The 19,503-nt window shown below is 37.9% G+C and overlaps 2 protein-coding genes across 3 annotated transcripts; both read right to left on the bottom strand.

The window, feature by feature from the left end:
- Positions 1 to 1,801: 1,801 nt before the first annotated feature.
- LOC140009296 (CASP-like protein 5A2) lies at positions 1,802 to 5,210 on the bottom strand. The gene is made up of 3 exons (XM_072054428.1): positions 4,610 to 5,210; positions 3,380 to 3,512; positions 1,802 to 2,237 (listed from the first exon to the last, which is right to left on the bottom strand). The coding sequence occupies exons 1-3, from the start codon at positions 4,819 to 4,821 to the stop codon at positions 2,046 to 2,048; spliced, it is 537 nt and encodes a 178-aa protein (XP_071910529.1). The 5' UTR covers positions 4,822 to 5,210; the 3' UTR covers positions 1,802 to 2,045.
- A 6,759-nt stretch (positions 5,211 to 11,969) lies between these two features.
- LOC140009297 (auxin response factor 18-like) lies at positions 11,970 to 16,658 on the bottom strand. 2 transcript variants are annotated; one of them, XR_011816698.1, is made up of 5 exons: positions 15,943 to 16,658; positions 14,527 to 15,783; positions 13,104 to 13,990; positions 12,736 to 12,962; positions 11,970 to 12,458 (listed from the first exon to the last, which is right to left on the bottom strand). XR_011816698.1 is itself a non-coding variant. In XM_072054429.1 (4 exons), exons 2-4 carry the CDS (start codon positions 15,634 to 15,636, stop codon positions 12,842 to 12,844), a joined length of 2,118 nt encoding a protein of 705 aa, XP_071910530.1. In that variant the 5' UTR covers positions 15,637 to 15,783; positions 15,943 to 16,658; the 3' UTR covers positions 11,970 to 12,841. The 2 variants fall into 2 exon arrangements, 1 of the variants encoding a protein (XP_071910530.1); XM_072054429.1 differs by having other exon boundaries at positions 11,970 to 12,962.
- Between the last annotated feature and the right edge of the window lie 2,845 nt (positions 16,659 to 19,503).

Raw genomic sequence — 19,503 nt, forward strand, 5'->3', positions numbered from 1 at the left:
ATTTCACGGCAACATGGTGGTCAAATCCATGCTACTTGTGTGTCTGTGTGTGTGTGTGTGTGTATACATATATAGAGAGAGAGAGTTGAAAAGCGAAAGAAGTGTGTCGAAATTAGACGTAATAATCAAAAAATAGATGCATTAGAACTTCTCGCCATGTCAAAAAATTCCAGTAATTCATTTTTCAGAGTACAACACCCGGGAAAGAATATATATATATATATATAATCAACAATTCAACTAGGTGGTCGTCAGTATGACGTCCTTTGCCGGTTGGCAAGACTTTCAACCATGCTGTCCACACTTCACGGTGGAGGAGGACATAAAAAGCAAAACCGTTATGGTAATGACCATCTCTAATTGTCCGTTCCTTTGTTTATTGTTCTCTAAATCAGACTCCAAAATCGAATTTCCGCAAAGAAAAGAAAGCCTATAAACTACTGGTTTTTGTCACACAACCTTTGCATTCATTCGGGTTGCTTTTACATATCCTGCCCAATGTCCAGAAAGAATAAATCGTCGCGGTAAACAAGTAAACGGTTTTCAGTTATAGATGCCCCCTAATGACTTGTCGGTCGGTGGTTACGTTGTGCTTACGCTAAAATCTACCTCGATGTGATGTCACCAACGTCTCTCTGCTGATCCTAAGTTGGCAACTTATAGTTCTTAATTCATTGCTTTTGGGGAGAAAATGCATAGTGCTTGCTGCTTAGACAAATGTAAGATGAAAAATGAAAAGCCAAAATTGAAGCCTCAACAATTTAAAGCTCCGCTGTGCTTCCTCGACATAAATAGAGGGGGCAAAAGATTGGAAAAAAAAAAGAGAGAAGAAAATGTAGTAGCATGGCTAACAATTTGACAGACTTTAAAACTCGAATAGACAGCTTCTCAAACCTAAGGGGGCAAAAGATTGGAAAAAAAAAAAAGAAGAAAATGTAGTAGCATGGCTAACAATTTGATAGACGTTTAAAACTCGAATAGACAGCTTCTCAAACCTGATCGTTGCACCAATCAAGCGGACTCCTCTTCGAAATAACGTACATCCAACTCAACGACCAATCACGCTTGCAGAAATGAACTCGAAACAAATCAGCCACGGATTAGATGAATCGAGTCGAGCGGGGAGTTCCGAGTACCACCCAGAAGTCAACTTGTTTTGCTTGGGCAGAGCTTGACTCGATTAACAAATACTATGAAATATTCGAGAACACGAGTTCGAGCTCATCGAGTACCTTCTTCTTTTTTCTTTTTTTTTTTAAACTCGAGTAGTGCTTGAAATAAAAATCGAGCTTAATTTAGCATGTTTGATTTTTTTATATAAAAAAAATTCTATTCCAATTTTTCAATATTTCATGCGCAATTATAAAAGCCAAAACACTTGAACTAATATTAAAATGATGAAAACAAATTAGCCATGTCTAAATAGAAGCAGAGTGATTTCTTCAATACAACATTTAAAACCAAAAACTAAAATTTTTTTGTAAATGTAAAAGTCTCAAAGTAAAAATTAAAAATTAAAAAATAATATACTCAATTAAACTCTCATAGCTTGCAAGCATAACATTTTAAAGCTTGATCTGACTCAATTTGCTACTTCAATTTCTCAAACACAACAAAATCGAGTTGAGTCGAGCATCACGCTATTCACAAGTAGCTTGATTTACTTGCACTCATAGAATTTTTTTTTTTGTTTTGGGGAGAAACTTACACCCGAAGATTGACGCAGCATCTTTTCACCTTATCAGAAGTCCTGGTGAACCAATTTTGAGCCTTTCGTACCTCACCCTCTAAAAAGATACCATTAGAAACAAAATAAGACTTCATAATTTCGTTATCACAAAAATTTACCGGCACATAACATTATGGTCTACAAAATCTCACTCGTTGGAGTAACAAATGAGAACCTCGATCAAGCAACAAGGCAGATGAGCTAAATGTTGATAATATGTATCTAACAGACCCCTCCCCCTACCGCCCCCCTCCTCTTTTTCCCCGGGGCCCTGCAAGCTCTTCCTGCAATCCAAAGCACTTTCTAAGACCTGACTCTACTGGGAAGCCAATGACCAAAAGTTCAAGAAAAATGACGGAGATACTGCAAACCAGCTCAGAAAAGCCATAGCTGTAGCAGACATAAATCTTTTGCAGTGATTCATGCTGCATTTATCAAGATCATTGCCAATAAGGACCGTAATACCAGCAGATGCACAGGCAGCAGCAAATGTAAGAGTGGAAGTAATCTACACAAGAGATGAAACATATTGTCAAAAGTGCTTCCCAAAAGAAAGGAGAAACGGACAGTTATGAACATGAGAATCCATCGAATACCAAGTATGCTATAGATATGTTTGCTTCTGGTAAAGACAGGATGAAGCACCTTATAGATAAATATGAAATTCAGATAGGAAAATCTATATTTGCTCGAAAAGATGCAAAATGAACTTCCCCATGCTTTTGTTATTTTAGCTTATATAGGACTCTGCAAAAGGAATGTATTGACATTTCAATCATATTAAACCAGTCACAACAAGTGCAAAAACTAGGTTAGCCATTTGGTTTGATTTCCAAAACATTCAAGAGAAGTTTCTAGGGGACAAAAATTTCATTACATTCCAGGTGACAAAAACTCATCTGACATTGACGGTAAAATTCCAATTCATATCTTCATGCCAAAGATTCCACTCAAGATTGAATTTTTAGGAGCCATAAGACTGGAACCTCTGGGTCTTTGATGCAAAGAGAACCATGCAACTTTGATTTGAAACACTACAGCTTGAATGTAATTGCCAAATTGACAACCCCACAAGAGAGAACAAGTGATAATCCAATTACAGAATCATTAAGCAGCATGACACCGCCAGCTTTTCATCCAAAGACATTTCAGAATGACAAAGATGGAACGCTACATCATCAACTGGAGCCGCATATGCCTATCTCCAAAGTGTTAATATACTAATAGAAGTTGAATGAGCATTTAATGTACATGAGTATTGCCATCAAACTATGAGAAAAGTGACTGAAGCATCAAAAGGCATTAACAAGCAGGAGGTTGAGACCCGACACTCGAATTAGGTTGCTCTGTATCCAAGAAGGTCAATACCACTCTGGTTTCTGGCGTACGGCTATACCTACCTCAAAACCATGTAATGTCAAGAACTTCTTACAATAGTCACCAAAAAGAAAAAAACACTTTTCAATTACATAACAGTTGGCATAAATGGTTGCTAGCTGCATTAGATACAATTCAACACCTTCCCTTTGTGCACACTGAAAAATCAAATCTTGATGCTTTACATAGTTAGATGATCAAACAAAATCAAAATTCTGTGCCAAGAAAAATAACAATGACAAAAAGTTCAAAGTGTTAAAACTTTTTTCTTACCGCATCGCCAATGGTAAAAAAACTGACCAGTCCAGGATTCCGAAAACTTCTTCTAACTAAAAGTGCATAAATATCAGCAATTGCCAGCAACAGGCTCCACAAACTTTGTAAGCTAACAGCAGCAACGAGGTAGCTAGGCAACCAAAGAGTAATTTAGTCTTAGATCTCTAATTTCAAGACACCAAAGATACAGAAAGCATGATAAAGCTATAGTATCACTCTTGTCAAGATACGAGTGAAAAAAAAACAGATAAAGACATCCAACTTGCCTGTTTTTAATCTTTAATGCACTGGCAGTTATTTAGTATTTTGTAGCGACAACTATGAAATCAGTACTTAACCACCTTGTCAAATGCATAAGCCCAACTCAAAATGGTAACCAAATTGGGCTATCCTCAGTACCCTTAGTTATATAGTTCAGATAAGATTGACAAGAGAACAATGCAACAGCAATGAAGGAACTCAAGGCAAACATCTAAAATCGTGCTACACCAAAAATCCATATTTGAAAAACAAGTAAGAGCACTGTATCATAGCAAGAAGCTGCTGCGAAATCTAATTGCATGTGGTCAAAAGCTTATGCTTTTAAGTCAAGAATAACGGGGTTCAAGGCAACAAGACAAGTAAATTCAATCTGTACTAGTCAATCCCATCACTTCATTCAAAACTTTGCAAATTGTGATTACTTAAGCTACTACATGTGATCATCTACATGTGGATCATCAATGTTGTCTAGACCCTAGAGGATTTGATATCCACACATCTGGAACCCCTTCAACTAGCAAACCATAGATCCTTTCTCATGCATCCCACTGGAATACCTCTAGTTACAGAGTCAGAGTTGGAAAATTAAACCAAAACTAAAGCATACCAAAAAGATAGTAGGAGAATCATTGTTTTACCGGCCAAAGCTCTAAATATACAATCCACGTATATCTATCACACTAACATCCAGAAAGAATCATTGCTAACTTGATCATTGCTGCAGCAACTGTAAACTTTGCACAGAGAAAAAGAAGAAAAACATTTTGACAAAAAAAAAGAAAGAGAAGAATCATAGCTAAACATGATCCCTCGAAATCAGACATCTCTCGGAGAGAGAATGATGCCTAAAGCACGGAAACTAGCCAGTATAAACCAAATCAACTGCAGAGACCACATAGAGATGTTAATGATTGTACACGGAAGCAAAAAGCAGAAAGATAAGGTTAAAAGGGTAAGTTAAGGAACCTAAAGGCGGTGACGGAGGGGAAATCGGAGGTAGTGGCCATGACGCAGAGAGAAACGACGGCGAAGCCGAACTGGCAGAGGCGAAGGAGGAGGCCACCAAGAGTACCACCCATGCCTTGAAAGTCTTTCATCCTCACTCTAGGCATCACGGCAGCTGCATCGTTGGTCAATGAAGGTGCGTCCACCGGGTGCACCGAGGGCCTGCTCATCATCTTCCAAGTGCTGCCTCAATCCAGCTCCAAATTTTCACAGCTCACTGGTACTTTTCGTACTGGGTCTGAGCATGAAAATTTGCCACTTGTGTATCCGTCTCTCTAGGTAATTCAGAAACCCTAATTCGGTGACGATCGGACTTTTGCACTCGGAGCTAGCTCAGGGAATCTTTTTTTCCCTTTTTTTCTTTTTTTTTTTTAAAAAAAATTTCTCCCTATGTAGCTGATGGACTGTACTGCTGTTGAGTGTTGTGTGAAGAGGCTACCACAAATTTTTCAATGAAAAGGGTAAAAGTAAAAGTGGCATCGGACTTTGGAGAACCAAAAACCATACTCTCCTAGTCTCCTAGTCTGTCAGTTACTGTGTTCAGTTGAGTTGATGTCCGCTGCCTGCAATGACCAATTGTAGCTTTGCCGCGGTACTTTACTCACTTATGCTTGCTTGTTTTCGTCGGAAAATATTATCATTTTTTGTGATCACATTTCCCTATCATTTTTTTCCCTCACATATATCAAATCGTTACAGTCATTTTTCATGGAAAAATGACGAAAAATGCAATCCAAACGTAATTTTTCCTTTTTTTTAACGTTTTTGTTTTTTGCAATCCTATGGGACATGATTTTCCATGTTCATGATAATTTTTTGCCCCAGGTAATGGTACCACCCATAAGATAAGTTGTAACCTAAGAGCTGAATTGCTATTTTTTGAAATTTTTATTAAAAAATATATTATAATAATTTGATATATGTGAAAAAATAATTAAAAACAATTTTTTATCGAAAAATTGCATTCGAATACAACTCTTAATTGCAGATTTGAGGCTCATCTTTGCCACAACATCAGCACTAGTTTTTTTTTTTGGTTCTCTCCAAAAGTGAGACAAACGGCATTCTAAATCTGTACTTAAGAAAACACAACAGAGTTCTCCTCAGAAGCATTCTGGACCAAACGTACTCCCATTTGGGAATCGGATTCTACTTCCAACTGTTCAAAGCCCATATCCCAAGCCCATTGCAAACCCTGCTATAATGCCCGTAATTCCGCAACTAGACTAGTTGCATCCTCCCCCTGCCGAACCTGGACTGCCCACTGCAGATCCATCCAAATTCCACTTGACCCAACATTGTCTTATGAATTTTGTAAATTCAAATCAAGCAATTGGAGCAAACAACTGAAACAAGGGCAGGTTAACACATTTCTTACAAAGCTACGGAGAGTCTCAAATAAGCTCAATTTCTCTGTGAGAGAACAGCATAACCAAAGATTCCACGTGGATTTATCCCAATTAGTGTTGGACTAGGTGTGACCGACTTTCGTATAATTCTGTGAAATAGGTGTAACATCTTGCAAATTTTCGCACGTTTAAAATTTTTCTTCTTTTTTTTAAAAAAAAATTTCTTCATTAGTTAATAAATCCAGCACGCCGCACTGGCCACAGTTGGAATTGCCAACGAGTATGTCCCTTTAACTTCCAAATTCTGTCCCAAGCAATATTTTTTCTACGCTTCCTACAATCGGTTAATGTAAAAACTAGGACGCATACTCGGGTTGGGGTGGGCTACGTTTGCATTGTGATTGAATGTAAGTAGAAGTCACACGGTTTTAGCGAGATCATTTGTTTGACATTACAAAAAGTGTTTTTGGACTCATCAAAAGGATTCCTAAAACTTAGGTTGTCCCCAAAACTTAGGCCCATAAACTCTTCCGAAGGAGATAAGGAGAAACAAAATGCTTGGTGTTTGGACGTGAAAATTACATACCCCCCATGGAGGAACAGACACAAACTAATTGATGGTTCATTTCTCTGATTTTAAGAATTTCTACATATGTATCTATCATTTAGACATATCATAAATTTAGTAGACATTTTTGCAAGTGGTCTCTGCAAATGGCCGAAGATTGCTTTCCTTGGGTGTAGTAGCACATGCAGAAGATCGAACCTCATACCGTGAAATCAAAGCCTTGCCTCGTTTGGAAAGTCATTTTTTTCCAAAAAATAGTTCTTCGTTTTCCGTAAATGCATATTTTTATTATCTTGTATCTCATATATATCAAATTGTTACAATACATTTGTTTATAAAATTTTCAAAAATTAACAATCCAAACAAGTTATAGTCGCAGCGTCTCGCTAAGTGGTAAGCCCCATGTTTCCACTTTCAACTCAACTGACAATTGAGCTATCAAAAAAATTTTAAAAATGGAGATTTTTTTTAAAAATTTGGGGTAGAATTTTGATTGCTAATAGTCAATAATAAAGATGACTAAAGCAAGATACTCCATTTAACATGAGCCCCTGCCAACCCAAATTCCTAATACATCGCGAGAAGGGGGAGGGGCAAAGAAAAAGGTAGCATTGTAATAGACTAGTGGGGTGAAAAATGATAGCACTAGCAAAAGACAGAGAGATTAGAAGAGATACAGTAATTACAGTTTGCTGGGAGGCGGCCTGGGACCTCTGTTTTGAAACTCGGACCGGATCGGCTGGTCGAACCGGTTGAACCGGGAATCGGCCAAGTGTCCGGTCCGAGTCATGGTAAAAAACTGGAAATTTAAAGCCCGGTCAAAGCCGATCAAAAACCGGATTTGACTGGAAAAAAATCGATTTTTCCGGTTCAATGGGCATTTTTTTTAAAAAAAAAAATTCAATATTTTCAATATTATGTTTTGGCCCCCTAAATTGTTAAAACTTATTAATATACTTCAAATATTTCATACTTTATAAATATTGTCCTAAAATTTGATGTTATTTTTCAATTAAATTCATAATTTTAATTCTAAACTTGTTAATATTTATTAAATAACATAAATTGCTACTTGATTGTTCTAATTTCTTTGTATTTTTTTGTTAAATATATTTGAAACATCAAATATATATGAATATACCTTTATTAATATTAACATATTATTAGATATTTTATATATAATATTTTAATTTTTAAATAATTTTTATTTATGACGTTATCCGATTCGACCCCTATCGACCCCCGGTCGAACCCATTGACCCCTGACTCCTGACCTTGGCCGAGTCGATATCCGGTCCGGTTCTGAAAACATAGCCTGGGACCCTCTCCAGACTTGACACATGCATTCGAGGAGCTTTCCGAATCTCTGTCGCTTTGGGCCCGGTGAATGGACCATTTTAACAACAATGATCTGGAAGTGAGACGACAGAATCCATGAAGAGTGGGCCTGCCTTTCTTTTTCTACGTGTCAGGCTCACACCAGAACGAGTGCGCGTTGTTTTTTTGTTTTTTTTTTTAATGCGTAAAACAAATAGATGTGTTTGGATATCAAGAATTTTTTTTAAAAAATTTCAGAATTTGCCTCCCTTAAAATTTGTCCAAACTACCAATTAGTCCCCAAGGTGTGGCCAAATAACAAAACAAACCTTCCCACCAATAAGTTCATACCAAAAACTCCCTCACCGTGAGGCAACAAATGTTTGACCATTTATTTTGGTGATGTCAGCCGAAAATATGTAATAAAACTCCAAAAATACCCTTAACTCTTTCATCTTTAATCATTCCCTCTTTTTTTTTTTGGCTTTTTCCTTCTGTATTTTGTGCTTGGCAATTATCGTCTAGATTTTTTCTACCTCTCTAAAGCCATCGATCTCTTCTTCTCAAACAATTATAACGGCTCTTTTTTTTTTGTTTTGGGTCCCTTCTCCCTAATTTTGCATATCGATTTTTAAATCAAAACTACAGCTCAGTACACATTTATGAAATTCAAAAGTTCATGAAATCCTATAAAATAGATTAATGTCTATCATGAACAAATTCCACAACTTGGTTTTAATTAATAAAACCCAAATTCCCAACAGTAGGTTGTAAAATAGATTGATGTCCCTGGCAAGGGAGGTGAATGTAATTTGATCAAACTTCAAGAATTGACTAATAGTTTGGCCAAATCTCGAGGGAGATAAACGTAAATAGCCCTTCACGTTTCTGTCCAGTCACTCTCCCCATAAACTTGAATTGCAAACTTATACAAATGAGATCCAAGTCCAACAATCTCTTTTAATCCATGCGACTTTGTGTATCAGCAATTATACAAGACTCTAATTTTCACCGGTGCCCTAGCGTTTCTTGACCAAACTTGTTGATGGTCTATTTGTACACGTCAGGTTTGAGGCACGTGGATGATGAGTGACGCGCCCTTTAGAGTTAAGACAATGGTGGTGACTCAGCGCTTGCGAAGATATTCCTAATCCTGCCTGGGTTGAGCTTAATGTTTGTTTTCTCTCTCTCTTTTGTTCCACAATAAGTATTGATCAATTTCGTGTCGCGTGTTGTTTGGAGTGGAATTAATTTCTTTGTTTTGTGTGGGAGGACTGAGGACAAGCTAACTAAAGTCACTGAATGGTGACGATGACATACCTGTCCCAGGAACAAAGCCCCACGTTTGGCGTGGCCTCGGATCTTCTTTCAAGTTTCCCATTAATCAATCAACGGAAAATAAGAACGAACGACTTTGCCTTGTCCTATTGATGTCTCCCCGCCCATTCACTCACTTCCAACATTATTATTATTATTATCGTAGCCAGGTTATTAAATCCCCATGTGTGCATATAATTCACCAATTAATTTGCAAAAAAAAAAAAAAAAATAGAAGAAGAAAAAAATATCACGGATGGATCATGGAACCTCCTCATGCGACGTCTGTGGAGTTTGTTTCCCTCGTGTGAAATCTGTCACTTGAACCTTGGCAGAAACCATGGCATGTATGGTGGAAGCTGTAGGTACTGAAAACACAGCCCCATTGTCAGTTGAAAACCAGTACTAGTAAAATGCGGATTTGAGTCAGGGACGATCATTAGGCGAATCGTTCGTAAGCAGTTCACGGTCAAGATTTGATCAAAAAAAATTATACTGTCCAAATCTCATTTTGTACCTCTTTTTTAACATGTGTAGGACCCATGAAATTTTATTCTAAAATTACATGTTGTTAAAAGTAAATTACACCATGTACGAACAGAATTACGCCGTGTGTAAAATGCACATAACTTTCAGGAACGGTTGCTGTTCTAAAATTACATGTTGTTGAAAATAAGTTATAACAATTACAAACAGAATTACGCCGTGTGTAAAATGCACGTAACCTTCAGAATATATAATGTACTCCCGTAAAATGCAAACAAAGCTTTGGAAAGTGTAATACAGAGTACTCCCTCCCTTTTTTTATAACTGACGTTTAAGGTTTTGCACACCAATTAAGAAAAGTTTTTCATTGTTTAAATCTATACACTACTTTCCTTTTGTACCCTCATTATTTGTCCAATTCACCAATATTTTCTCTCACTAGAGTACTAAATGGTGCTGTTTTACTAGACCAAAAGCAATGCAAACTAACTCCCACCAAACTAAATGCTGCATGGGGTAAAATTGTGAAAAAATAATTAATGCTGCATGGGAATAATACAACGACAGATAAAAGTACTTAAAAACAAATTTCTTAAACGTCAGTTATAAAAAAAGGGAGGGAGTATATAATAATGTACGGTTCATTGCAAATATGATCCGGCCGTTTCCATTTTTCCGTCCAGGCTGACGCTGACCAGTGATTATTCTCTGAGATATGCACGTACCTACACCATCACTAAACCCCCCGACGGCGGGCCTGAAACTTTGATACCCGACACGGGCCCTGTAGTATTAACTTCAAGGGGCCAGCTAGACTGTTGCTTAAATGTTTGGAACTGACCATAGATTAATACTGGTGGGCAAAAAGACAGAAAGAAATATCGGACCAGAAGGGCAAATTTATTCATGTCCATAGGGATTTTACAACCACCTGTTTTCCATCTTGTCTAACTTTTAAAAGTCAACTCAAGGCACTTCGAAGTTGTTCCTGTTTGTTTTAAGGATTAGAAGAAGGCAGGGGAGATTTGATTCCAATTTTCCTTCGTGGAAGCTGATTCCAGATTTTATTTCTTCCACTTTTCCAACATGTAAGGCAAAAGAAAAAAAAAAAAACACACTCTTAACAAATTAACTAGTACGTTTACTTAATTTCTTTTAACTTTAGAAAAACCAGAAGAGAAGGGTGATGATGGCAGTACGATGTCATCGCTTGCTAGTTACTAGAGTCTTGCTGGGTTTGCCTTTTTCTCGTCGGTGCCAAAATTGCAATATATCCAATCACGTCTTCGTACCTAGCGTATGTAAAAAGGGGCATCTCGATTTAACGATTCCGAGCTTCCGGCGTACAACAATGCAATCCAGCCCACCATTCCATATCAAAAATTCTTCGTCGTCATTAGATTCATTAGACTAAAGAAGATTCTTCTGGGCTTTTGATTGTCCGTGTGAAAAATTCACAGAGAAACTGCTGCAGACGGTAGTCGAATAGGATATCTCCAGATATTTTTGTATTCTAATTATTCCCAAGAAGATAAGAGTTGATATACATGTATACGAGGCCTTGTCCACCGCAGAGAGATCAATTTTATCATAATATTGGAGAGTGAACTTATCCCAAATAATATTTTGCTTGCATCACAAACACATTTTCCAACCTACCTTTTTATCTCACATACATCACATAATAAAAAGTACTACAGTAATTATTCCAAATAATACCCTATCCAAACAAATCTGTTACAGTTACAGTTTAAAAGATTTCTCGAAGGCAAACGATCCAAAAGTGTTTTTTTTTTTTTTTGGGAGGCAAAGTGCAATTTACGTTTAGATTTTGGTGCAAGAGGCAGCAGGAATTAGCAACAAACAGCACGCTCTTTTTAAACGCCGCAAATCACTTGTTACTGAAAACTGATGCTAATTAATAAAAGCTTGAATTGCAAAATTTGAGGAGGACTCATGGAGTAGTATGTTAATTTGCTCTAATCCCAAAACTTGTAAAAAGTAGTTATTTAATGAAAGCGATCTACTGGCTGTGGAAAACCCAAGACTTGCGGCAATAGAATAGGAAAACATCAACCCAAATAATAATAAGGAGGCCTGCGGGTTTGGTCTTCCATCCATGATCCATGTGACTTGCGTTCCCAAGTAATTTACTTGCGAGGGTGCTGTGGCTTGGAAGGGAACAGATATTCGTCATACCCATACCCCCTTTCATAACTCACAGTTTTTTGTATGAGTGTTTCGATAAATGGACTCTGCGAAGACACTTCAAAAGCCATACCCATACACAACATAATAATCATACACAATATATTAATATAATGACTTTGTTCAGCTGACAAAAAGATCCATGGATCTTTTGCCTCTTCTTATGAGCTGCCGTTTTGAAGACATCTCACCAGCAAATCCAGTCTAACTTGGCCAACGTATATTTTATTAGACTAGTACATTTCTTCCACTAGTATACGCTAGCCTGGCTGGTCAATTTGAGCGCCAGTCTTCACTGAAAACATTAGTCGTGCACGCCAAAATCAGAGCCAACAATTCTTCTGATTCTCCTCCTCCTATTCCTAAACAGCAGCTACACCTATCCATTCCAACGAATGACATGACAAATCAACCAGGATCCTGGGAGGAGCAAGGTTTGTCCACGTTCCAGCAGCTACCAAATTCTTGTTGACTTCTGCTTTTGTTCCAGCTGCCACCAAATTCTGTAACCCTGACAGCTTTGCTGCGTTTCCCTTACGTAGTACCCAGGATACGTTTACAAAACCTGCAAACAAAATCAAATGTACAGAAACCAACAATCTGGCTGAAAACGGATTGGGGTGAACCATTTCTTCGCTTGGTCTAACTTTGTGACTGTACACATGATGAATTCAGGAATTATTTGCCAATTGAAACAGGAGAATCTCCCCCCCCCCCCTTCATCCCAGGAGCTAAAATGGCCTCCTCCTTGGAAGGCTACAAGTAAAAGCTTCAGAATAATGCAACATTTCAAAGTGATCGTCTTTACAAGAACCGTCTAAGCAGGCGCAACTTTAAGATACCTATAGTGAGCTCCTCCGAATGCAGTCCAAGAGCATCACTTTGGGTAATGATGGATTTCACTTCAGACATCTAACAAGAGTAAACACTTTAGGAACAAGCATTTAGTCATCCGGCCATACAGTTGGAAACGGATGTTTTCCTCATTATCTCTGCCGTATACGGCCCTACATTGTCACTGCTCGAATCTGTTAGAATTGTCAACCTTCTCGCTGTTTTGGCGAAAACACTGCAACATCAACAGAAAATTACATCTTCAATCAAGAACATAGAATTTTAATACAATTTAGATGACACTCTCATTTCGAATCGTACCAATGATTTAAAAATGTTGTACAAATAGGTTGTTAATAAGGATCATGCTACTCACCTAAACGTTTCATCACCAAGTTGCCTTACAGCACCTGTCCTATCCCGGTAAAGCACATGGTTCAACACCTCTGAAGTCCCAACGCCAAACATGTCCGCTAATTTCTCATACAGTTGCTCATAAGATTCCAGCAATGAGAGGTCCAGCGTACGACCTACATCTTCCGACTCCATGAATACCTTACAGTGACCAATATCCAAGTTATCCTCAGACCCTTCACACGAGGACCGTTCATTCACACGTTCTAGATTAAGTGCACAACCTGAAACATCAGAAGTATTTCCCATCTTATCTGCATTATCATCAGAAGAACTGTTGCCTATGCGAACTGGTGAAACTGCATCTCCGGAGCAGCTCAGCGAGATTTGCTGCTCAGTTAGAATTGGTTGACCAAATAGAACAAATTGGGGTGCCTTGCAGCTACCAATTTTCTCTGGACTTTGAGCAGAACTTCCCGCGGTTAGCAGGCAGGAAATATTCTCACCGCTGCTGGGCTTGTGAATGATTGGACGATTGGAGTGCCCAGGTATAGCAGTAGGATAAAGAGGCTGAAGACCTACCGGAAACAGACCTGACTGCAGTTTATTGAAGTGGAGATCAGATAATGATAATCCATATTGAGCATGCCTGGCTCCCTGCATGCCAGCAGGAGTGTTGTCAGGTAGACAACCAAAATGGCTGCTGGGCCCAAGAAGGTGGTTTCCAGAAAATGTTGGCGCTGGAAGTTGACCATCAAGAGGAAACTGTGAATGTTGTGGTAATCTCAATTTTTTCCGAGGAGGAGAGAAGGGGAAGAGATGAATGGTAGGCATGTTCGACACTAATTCTACCAGCCACGGACTGACTCTTTTCACGTTCTGAAGCAAATCTGGCTCATCCCAGCTCACCTGAATTGATTTACCACAGAAATGAGAGAACATCAATAAACAAGATCACAAAAACACACAGCTTGGTTAGACTTGCAAGACGAAATCCGGATGTGTAGAGATTCATTTCATTCTAACTCTCTAATTGACAATCTGTTCATTTAGGGGGGAAAAATTGAATAATCACCAAATTAGAGCCTGAATTTCAGGGCACTTCCCCCAATTAAACTTCTTCCGCAACTCAAACTGGCAAATATTCATACGATGCAATAAAGGTAGAAGTAACGTCATACAGATTAAAGTCATAACAACTAAAAGCCTATCACCAGCATATGGGAGCAAACATGTAATTAAAGATAAGAGTACATCTACAGATTCCCCTGCAGTCTCAAGTTCATAACTTCAAAAAATGATCCCCCAAATCAAAAAGAGTTTGCCATGAAACCATAATAGTAAGAAAATCAACCATGCAGGAGCATATCTTATACGCCCACAACATTCGAAGGAAGTCCTATTTTCAGAAAACAAGGAGATGCAATAATGAGAAAATAAAATACCTGAAGAAGTCTCCAAGGTGAATCTGGCCAGCGAATGGGATCTGCAACATGAACGGAAGATACGGTTCCCATAAACCAACTTATTCGTGAAGAATCCTCGGTTTCAAAGGGCATCTTGAACCTCATACCGGAACACCAGTGGATCTGTAATGCTGCCCTTACAAGGGAGGCCTTCACACAGAACTCCGGATTACTAGCTCTAGGGTAGTAAACTATTTCAAAGGGCTGTCCGTTGGCTGCAAGAGTTGCAGCCTCAGTAACAGATTCCGCCTTCAATCTTCCTCTGCCCACTGAAGTTCCACTACTGCTTTCACTACCGTTCCTCATCAACTTGCTTTCATCTTCCCTTAGAAATGCTGAAAATCCCCCGTGCGGCATGACACAACTCCTTCCTGCCGCATTCCACCCTGATGACGGTTCAAGTCCACCTCCAACCCCCCGCCTTGCACGCCGGATTCCAACGCAGAGATCCCCATTCTTCGCTCTAAGAAAAACAATGGAATCCCCAGCAACCAATTTCTTACTGTTCACAAAAGAGCTCCATCCAGTTGTTAAAAGATGACGCCTAGGTGTCCCTCTGTATATATGCCGGAATTTCCAAGTGTCCCCATGAACATCTTTTGCAAGGATGGTTTGAACAGGAGGATCTGCAGAGTAGTCCAGCCGAGGAAAAATGGTCTCTGCACAATACCTTGGAACTGAAAAGCCTCCCCCATTATTTGCATCTGATTGTGTCAGTGTCTTGGCAAAGGAGGTGGGCTTTTCTCGGTTATCCATCCCGCTCACCCCCCCAACTCCGTCCTCATCAAAATCAGCACCATTTCCCTCTATGGGAATCAGCTGAACTTTCGCAAAAACCTCGTCAGTCCCGGAATCCGCCATGAACTTAATAGCAGATACTCTACAACGGGTATAGGCTGGAATTACAGGGCAATTCCGGAAATCCACATTGCCGCAAGCATGCTCCGCGTGTCCCTGGGGAAAGTACAAGACTTTCGAATTCGCCGGCGGCATTTGAACCATACTACCGGCGCAGGCATGCCATAATTGAGAATCCAAGCACTTTTCATTTTCGTGTACTCTATCCTTCGAGTCCATAAACGCAATCATCTCAAGTAAAAACAAACAACAGATTTGTGGAATCCACCCCTCAGTTCATAAATAATCCTAGCCGTCTTCTTGAGAGAACTTCCCACACAAAATAAAATACTAGGAAATGCTGTCATGTATTGAAAGACCAATAAAATTCCTTGGCACCTGAGGAGATTGACAACAAAAAGGGAATAAAACAAAAAGAAGTAATTGTATCGAAAGACCGATAAAATTCCTTGGCATCTGAGGAGATTGACAACACAAACAGAATAAAACAAAGGAATTATTGAAAACAATAACTGTATAAGGATTCGAACTACTTACTTTAATTTTACTAACACCGAGCTGACAAATCAATCTCAGTACAAGGATTCGAACTGCTCACTTTAATTTTACTAACGCCCAGCTGACAAATCCTATCCATCTCAGGTAGACACCCTCAAATCCACAAAATTATCGGCAAGTGAGCGAAAAGCTTAAAAGACAACAGTCTCTCGCCCCACGTGTGCGTGCTGCTCTCCAAATGCACGAAAAGTTTTAGTTTTAAAACTAAAGAAAACCCTCAATTATTTACATCAAAATATTTCAAAATTAAGCTATCTCAATCTGCTACGCCACATTTTCCTCGAATTGACCACTTCAAAGCCCTCAAAATCATCAAAACTACAGAGAATGAGAAACCCTACCAAAACCAAAATACTCCACGAGTAATGCAACTTTTGACTGGCTTCTGGGTAAAAAAAATAAGGTTCACAACACAACACAACACAACACAACACGATTTTTTTAAGCACTCCAAAACTCATGAAAATAGCACTCTCTAATCTAAAATTCAACAAAATAAAATAACTTAAACCGAAAAGCCTGCCTTAGACAGAAGTATCAGAAACTCATGAAAACAAACCCAAAAATGCTTTTGCTGATGGTGCTATGTGTTTTAAACTTCAACGCTTTGTCATCTTTCTGTCTGAGAATATCCATATACTAATATAAAGCTCTCTGTCTACTAGTAGTACTTGTCCTTGTGTGTATGTACAAATATACAACCAAACATCTGTATAATGTATTTATGTCGTAGACATAAAAAGTTCTTCTTTCACACGCACGGCACAACCACTTCTATTCTCCTGGTATTTTCACACGCATGAAAAAGTTCTTTGTCAACACTTTTTTTTTAAAAAAAAAAAAAAAAAATTTGAACTAGTAGTAGCAGTTTTCGTGGGTGCATCAGAGGATTTCTTTTATTTATACAATTCTTTCCATTTTCTTCGGATCTGGAAGGGGAAGCCCCATCTGTCTTGGGAAGCCCGCAAAACAACAGAGAATTTTTAAATCAGGCTATCCATTTTACTTTTATATACATATTTGATTAGTGGATGGTATGATATTAATTGATATATAGAGTTTTATTGTGTTGTACGGGAAATATTTATCTACTGAATAAATAATTACTAAACTTATTCTGTTGGTACAGAATTGGATTTACTTTTGATTTATTTAATCAAAGGTAATTTGACTTCTTCAGTGAAAATATCGTGAGATGTTGAGGACACCGAGGCCGTGGGATTAAGGGTCCCATCACTCATGGTCATGGGATGGAAGTCAATACTGCTCTAAGGCAAGTCCTTGGCTCCCCAAAAAAAAAAAAAAAAAACTAAATGTGCTAAAATGAAACAAAAAGCAAAATTTAACTCTAGTTGAGGCTTGTGGATTGCCTTTGACTTAACGGAAACTCTGAGTTTGATTCCGTTAGTTTTCTTAAAAAAAAAAAGGGAAAATGACCGATGACAAAAGAGGTCTTCCAACTTTTTCATGAATCCCCAACTTTATTGCGCATCAATTCATTCCTCCAACTATCAACGAAAAACTTGAAGCTTTTGATGCCGTTTTGTAGGTATTGGAAACCCAAATTCATACTTTATTATTATTATTATTATTACTACTATTATTATTAAGTAAATTTTATATACATTGACAGTATATATATTATTACAGTTAAATAATTTTAAATTTAAATGTTATATATGTATTATATATCTAATAATGATAATATGTATATAAGATTAATCTATTAGTATTTCGGTAAACTTGATTCATAGGAGGTGGTAATAGGAGGACGAGAACCAAACCAAGCTTCAAGATGCTTAATACTTTCCTTCCTAAAAAATCATCAAATGGCTAGAGAAAAAGCAAGCGACAAAAATCTATCGCAAGAAAAGCAAAAGACAGAGTGACAGATGAGGAATAAAAACGATATGACAGCATCTGAACTCAACTAAACAAGAATTTAACGCAACAAAAAACGGGTCACTTTCTGGCAATCAAAAAATTTTTTTTTTTGTCGGGAAAGCCCAAAAAAAAAAAAAAAAAAAAACTCCCTATGAATTGCAATAGTCAGCAAACCCATCATCAAGCCTTCGACCCTCCCCTCGCATCAGCAATGAACATCTCAATCCTCTTACCAATCAAATACCCCTCATTCATTCACCAACTCCTTTACCCTTTTTTTTTTTTTTTTTTTTGGGTAGAGCTCTACCCCCTTTTTTTCACGATGGAGATGACTCACTTTTTTGGTTTGGTTAACTTTTGTTTTCTCTTTATTTTTTTTTACAAGTGTTTGTGTTTTCTAGGAACAAGAAGCTATCGGCAGAGTTGGATCTCCCATTTTACTCCTATTCAAATCGGTCGATGGTGGAGACATTTTTACCTTTTAGATGGCGCCTCTACTTATGGATCAAAAATTGATTAGCAAACAGGGTGATAGTCAGAGGATTTAATTGGAGCAAATTAAAAAAATAAGGACGAGTTATACTTTAGTAATTTAGCCGAAGTACTTTCTTCATGGATACATAATTGATCCCATTATATAGTTTAGTTGATTTATCAAGTACCATATATAGCTTATTTTATTGTTGATTTATACAGAAATTGGGGTTGTTGATTTATACGGAAAGGAAAGAGCAAACAGAAGGGGTATTTTGCGAGTCAGATTGGAGATTTCATGCATCCAATCGATATCCTCGTTAATCGAGTGGAGCCTTGAGGACGAGAACGAATTTTTTTGTGATTCCCGTTCTATTAGTACAGTAAGTATTTGCAAATATCTAATCTATAAAATTATATACTCTATCATCCAAGAAATTGAGTGATTCCTTTCTTTTTATAGCTTTGAAATGAAAGCACCGATAGATACTATCAAGGAGCGAGTGTTCTGCATCACTTAATGAAGTTCATTTTTCAAAAAACATCAACAGAAAAAAGAACTCAACGGGTTCTCCCTTTTCAATTAGCCAAAGAAAGAATGGAATTCCGCCGAGTTCTTACGCTTTCATATCTACAACATAATTCATTCGATCACTACAGGGATGAACCCAATCTAGAATATAAACCATAAAAGAAAACACCTATTACACTGACCACAAGAATACCAGTTATAGTACGACATCAATCACTGATGTTCTCAATTTTTCATTAGATTAATGATATAACAATAAGTCTTTTGGAGTGTCTATGATGATACATATTGGGTTGTTTTAGGCAACACGACACCGCTAGGAGTCAGGCAAATTCAGAGGAAAAATATGGCAAATTCATTTGATTGTAGCAACAAGCCGTAACTGATACAATAAGGGGGCAAAATTTAGAATTATCAGTTTAGGAGGTATAATTGCAAATGCATCTGGGGGGTTATTTTGCAAGCAACCCAGAAACAAAAGACTATAAGGTGAACTACCACATAAAAATGGGCGGAGACAAGACAGTACAAGATAATAAAAGTGCATAATCACCGGTGGACTAATATTCGTAAGGGACAATTAAGAGCTGACCCAAGCAAGCATGTAGCAGTCAGGCCTGGGCAATTATTGTGTCAGGAACTATGGCCAC

This window comes from Coffea arabica, chromosome 6e (genome assembly GCF_036785885.1).
Source record: "Coffea arabica cultivar ET-39 chromosome 6e, Coffea Arabica ET-39 HiFi, whole genome shotgun sequence".
Taxonomy (NCBI): Eukaryota; Viridiplantae; Streptophyta; class Magnoliopsida; order Gentianales; family Rubiaceae; genus Coffea; species Coffea arabica.

Excerpts from the sequence above, each read along its gene's own strand:
- LOC140009296 (XM_072054428.1), bottom strand. The coding sequence starts at position 4,821 with ATGATGAGCAGGCCCTCGGTGCACCCGGTGGACGCACCTTCATTGACC. Across the intron at positions 3,513-4,609 it reads CCCTCCGTCACCGCCTTTAG|CTACCTCGTTGCTGCTGTTA; the intron begins GTTCCTTAACTT and ends TTGGTTGCCTAG. Across the intron at positions 2,238-3,379 it reads TTTTTACCATTGGCGATGCG|ATTACTTCCACTCTTACATT; the intron begins GTAAGAAAAAAG and ends TCTCTTGTGTAG.
- LOC140009297 (XM_072054429.1), bottom strand. The coding sequence starts at position 15,636 with ATGATTGCGTTTATGGACTCGAAGGATAGAGTACACGAAAATGAAAAG. Across the intron at positions 13,991-14,526 it reads CACCTTGGAGACTTCTTCAG|GTGAGCTGGGATGAGCCAGA; the intron begins GTATTTTATTTT and ends AAATCAATTCAG. Across the intron at positions 12,963-13,103 it reads CTTGGTGATGAAACGTTTAG|TGTTTTCGCCAAAACAGCGA; the intron begins GTGAGTAGCATG and ends TTGATGTTGCAG.